General features: G+C 40.4%; 1 protein-coding gene across 1 annotated transcript; it reads right to left on the bottom strand.

Moving 5' to 3' along the window:
- Positions 1-2,116: 2,116 nt before the first annotated feature.
- LOC108775156 (uncharacterized) lies at positions 2,117-2,731 on the bottom strand. The gene has a single exon (XM_018541442.1). The coding sequence runs from the start codon at positions 2,729-2,731 to the stop codon at positions 2,117-2,119; it is 615 nt and encodes a 204-aa protein (XP_018396944.1).
- Positions 2,732-3,039: the final 308 nt, after the last annotated feature.

The raw sequence follows: 3,039 nt of genomic DNA, 5'->3' as shown, positions 1-3,039 counted from the left end.
AAAACGTGTTCGAATGAACATTTCCAACGCTCTGTTGGCGCAGTTTAGGCGCAATGAATTCGAGTTTTGGCGCCGATTAATTACTGTAGATGAAACTTGGATACATCATTATACGCCCGAAACAAAAATACAGTCCAAACAGTGGACTGCAAAGGGGGAACCGGCTCCAAAAAAAGCAAAAACTGTTTTTTCGGCTGGGAAAGTGATGGCGACTGTTTTTTGAGATAGTCATGGAGTTATTTTAATCGATTATCTTCAAAAAGGAAAAACCATTACAGGAGCATACTACGCATCATTACTTGACAAACTGAAGGCAGAACTTGCGGAAAAACGGCCACATTTGCAGAAAAAGAAAATCCTGTTTCACCAAGACAACGCACCGTCTCACACCTCAGCGGTTGCCATGGCGAAAATCCACGAATTACGGTTTGAACTGCTTGACCATCCGCCTTATTCACCAGATCTAGCCCCAAGCGACTTCTTTTTGTTCCCTCATCTAAAACTTGCGCTCGGAGGACAGAGATTTTCGTCAAATGAAGAGGCAATCACCTTCGTGAACAATTATTTTGCAGAGAAAAACGCCGAGTACTATTTGGACGGGTTACAGAGATGGGAGCATCGCTGGGAGAAGTGTGTAGAGTTACAAGGAGACTATGTTGAAAAATAAAAAAAAATTTTCAGAAAAAATGTCTTGTATCTTTGTTAGGTCGGAAACTTTTCAGACCACCCTCGTACGTGACAAAATGACATTTGAAAAAGATCTCTAGCAGAGACATTTCAAAATTTAGTATCTCCATGCAAAAATGTATACCGCAACTGAAAAGTATACGCCACTCCAGCATCTTAACTTATATATTGCCAACACTATATAATCTTAAAGTATATATTAACGCTTTATATCATCAAAAGTACATCGCCACGTGAAAAAGTATATGTCTCAGCTAAATTATATGATAATATTTCACGGTCGACTTCAGCATTTATCCAATGCAGAGCTTCATTAAACAGCTATTGAACAGCTATCGAACAGCTATTGAACAGCTATTGAACTGTTATCGAACGGCTATCGAACAGTTATTGAACGGCTATTGAACAGCTATTGAACAGCTGTTGAACTGTTATCGAACGGCTATTAAACAGCTATCAAACGGCTATCAAACAGCTATCGAACGGCTATTGAACAGCTATTGAACAGCTATTGAACTGTTATCGAACGGCTATTAAACAGCTATCAAACGGCTATCAAACAGCTATCGAACAGCTATCAAACAGCTATCGGTACACTCTAAACAGCTATTTAACAGCTATTTAACAGCTATCCAACGGCTATGAAACTGCTATAAACAGCTATTGAACAGCTATCGAACAGCTATCAGATAGCTATTGAACTGCTATAAACAGCTATCAGACAGATATCGGTCAACATTAAACAGCTATCGGTATACTTTCAATATATTGATCTACTTATATTTATCTACTTATATCTATTATATGGGTAATAAGGGTAACGGAAATAAAACGTATTAATGTGAAACGCATTTATTAAAAAATCTTACAATTATTCCTGGTGTTGCGACCACCAGTTGAATATTTTAAATACATTTTGCAAAGCACAATTCTTAGCGTGTCTTCCACACTGTATCGTATTACATGCATCTATATTACGTAGGGATTCTACATATTCGTAATGGGCATCTAGAGTTTCAACGATCGCAATCGAGAATGTCAGCTAGCCATTGTCGTTTTTCAAGTCCTTTTACATATATGAGAGCTTCATCGTCTTCTGTTACAGCCTCTATGATTAGACGTTTCGCCATGCTGTACGGGACCATCCCGTCTTCCCATCGCAAACCATGGTGATAAGCACTCAACCAGGAAGCGCAAGATTTGTCGGATCTTGTCAGTAAATTGCATGGTATAGGACATGAAAAAATGTAGTGTGTGATAACAGTTCCTCTTCTCAGCACCGCTACTTCCTTGACGATAAATTTCTTGTCTACGACGAATCCTTGTAGATCCACAAACGTTGGTATGATCATGACGAGCATTTATTCGAAACTGCACTCATGTCAGTGTTAATCTCTCCTAAATTGAAGATAATTGCTGACGGTGCGATTTACATAATCTTGCTCACTACGTTGGACAGCGGGCAGTATTCGATAACACGATCATGTATGATGAGGCAATAGGCGTTAGTATTGGCGGGTACATTCTCCTTGCAGTCAAATTCTATTCGCACATCCACGGTAGCGCTCTTGACGGATTCGTTTTGTCGCGAGCAGTCAATGACAGCAAACGGTCCTTTCTCGATAAACGAGAGTACATTGAGCAGCGTTTCGAAGCAGTCGATTCCGTAATATGCCTTACGAAAACGCACGTACATATCAAACAGGAGAGCGTATCTCTTTTGGTCGAAATCGAGATTCAAATCACCGTATGGATAAAACTCTGAATTGAGATAAAGCTTCACATTACTCAATTTACAATCATCAAACACGCTCGCATCTTGAGACATGATATTCTTTCGACCGGTCTGAAGAGCAAAGATAACGTAACGCGGCTTCTCGAGTTGAGTCGCCGTTTTGACAGCCCATGTATGCTTCGTCGTACTCTGTAACAGAGGATACTCGTACAGATCCCATGAGCGAAAACTCATACTGAGATAACGACCGCTTTCCAATGCTCGCAGCATTGATAGTTTAGTGATCTCGTTTAGCATAACATGAGGCATCCGCCATTGCACTTTGATCAGTTCAACCTCCGGCTCCGTCGATTAATTTCCCAGTATACAATTGTTATCGTTGCGCGCTCGTATCAAAATCAATTCATGGCGAGCGTTCACAATCACGCGTTTGTAATCCTCGCAAAAGCCCAACAGCATGTTGAGCGGTACGCAAAAGTTAAAGTAACCTTCCATTATATCGGATCTAGAATTCCACCCAGCGTTCAACGCAATCAAAGACTTGTCATACGTCAACGATACATAGTTCTTGAGGGTACTGGTAATTCCAACATTTCTGTTGCGATCAATCTCCACAC

The sequence above is a fragment of the Cyphomyrmex costatus genome, unplaced genomic scaffold (genome assembly GCF_001594065.2).
Source record: "Cyphomyrmex costatus isolate MS0001 unplaced genomic scaffold, Ccosl1.0 scaffold2887, whole genome shotgun sequence".
Taxonomy (NCBI): Eukaryota; Metazoa; Arthropoda; class Insecta; order Hymenoptera; family Formicidae; genus Cyphomyrmex; species Cyphomyrmex costatus.
Note: the sequence above shows the minus strand (reverse complement) of the source record. Positions and strands in the feature narration are given on the sequence as shown.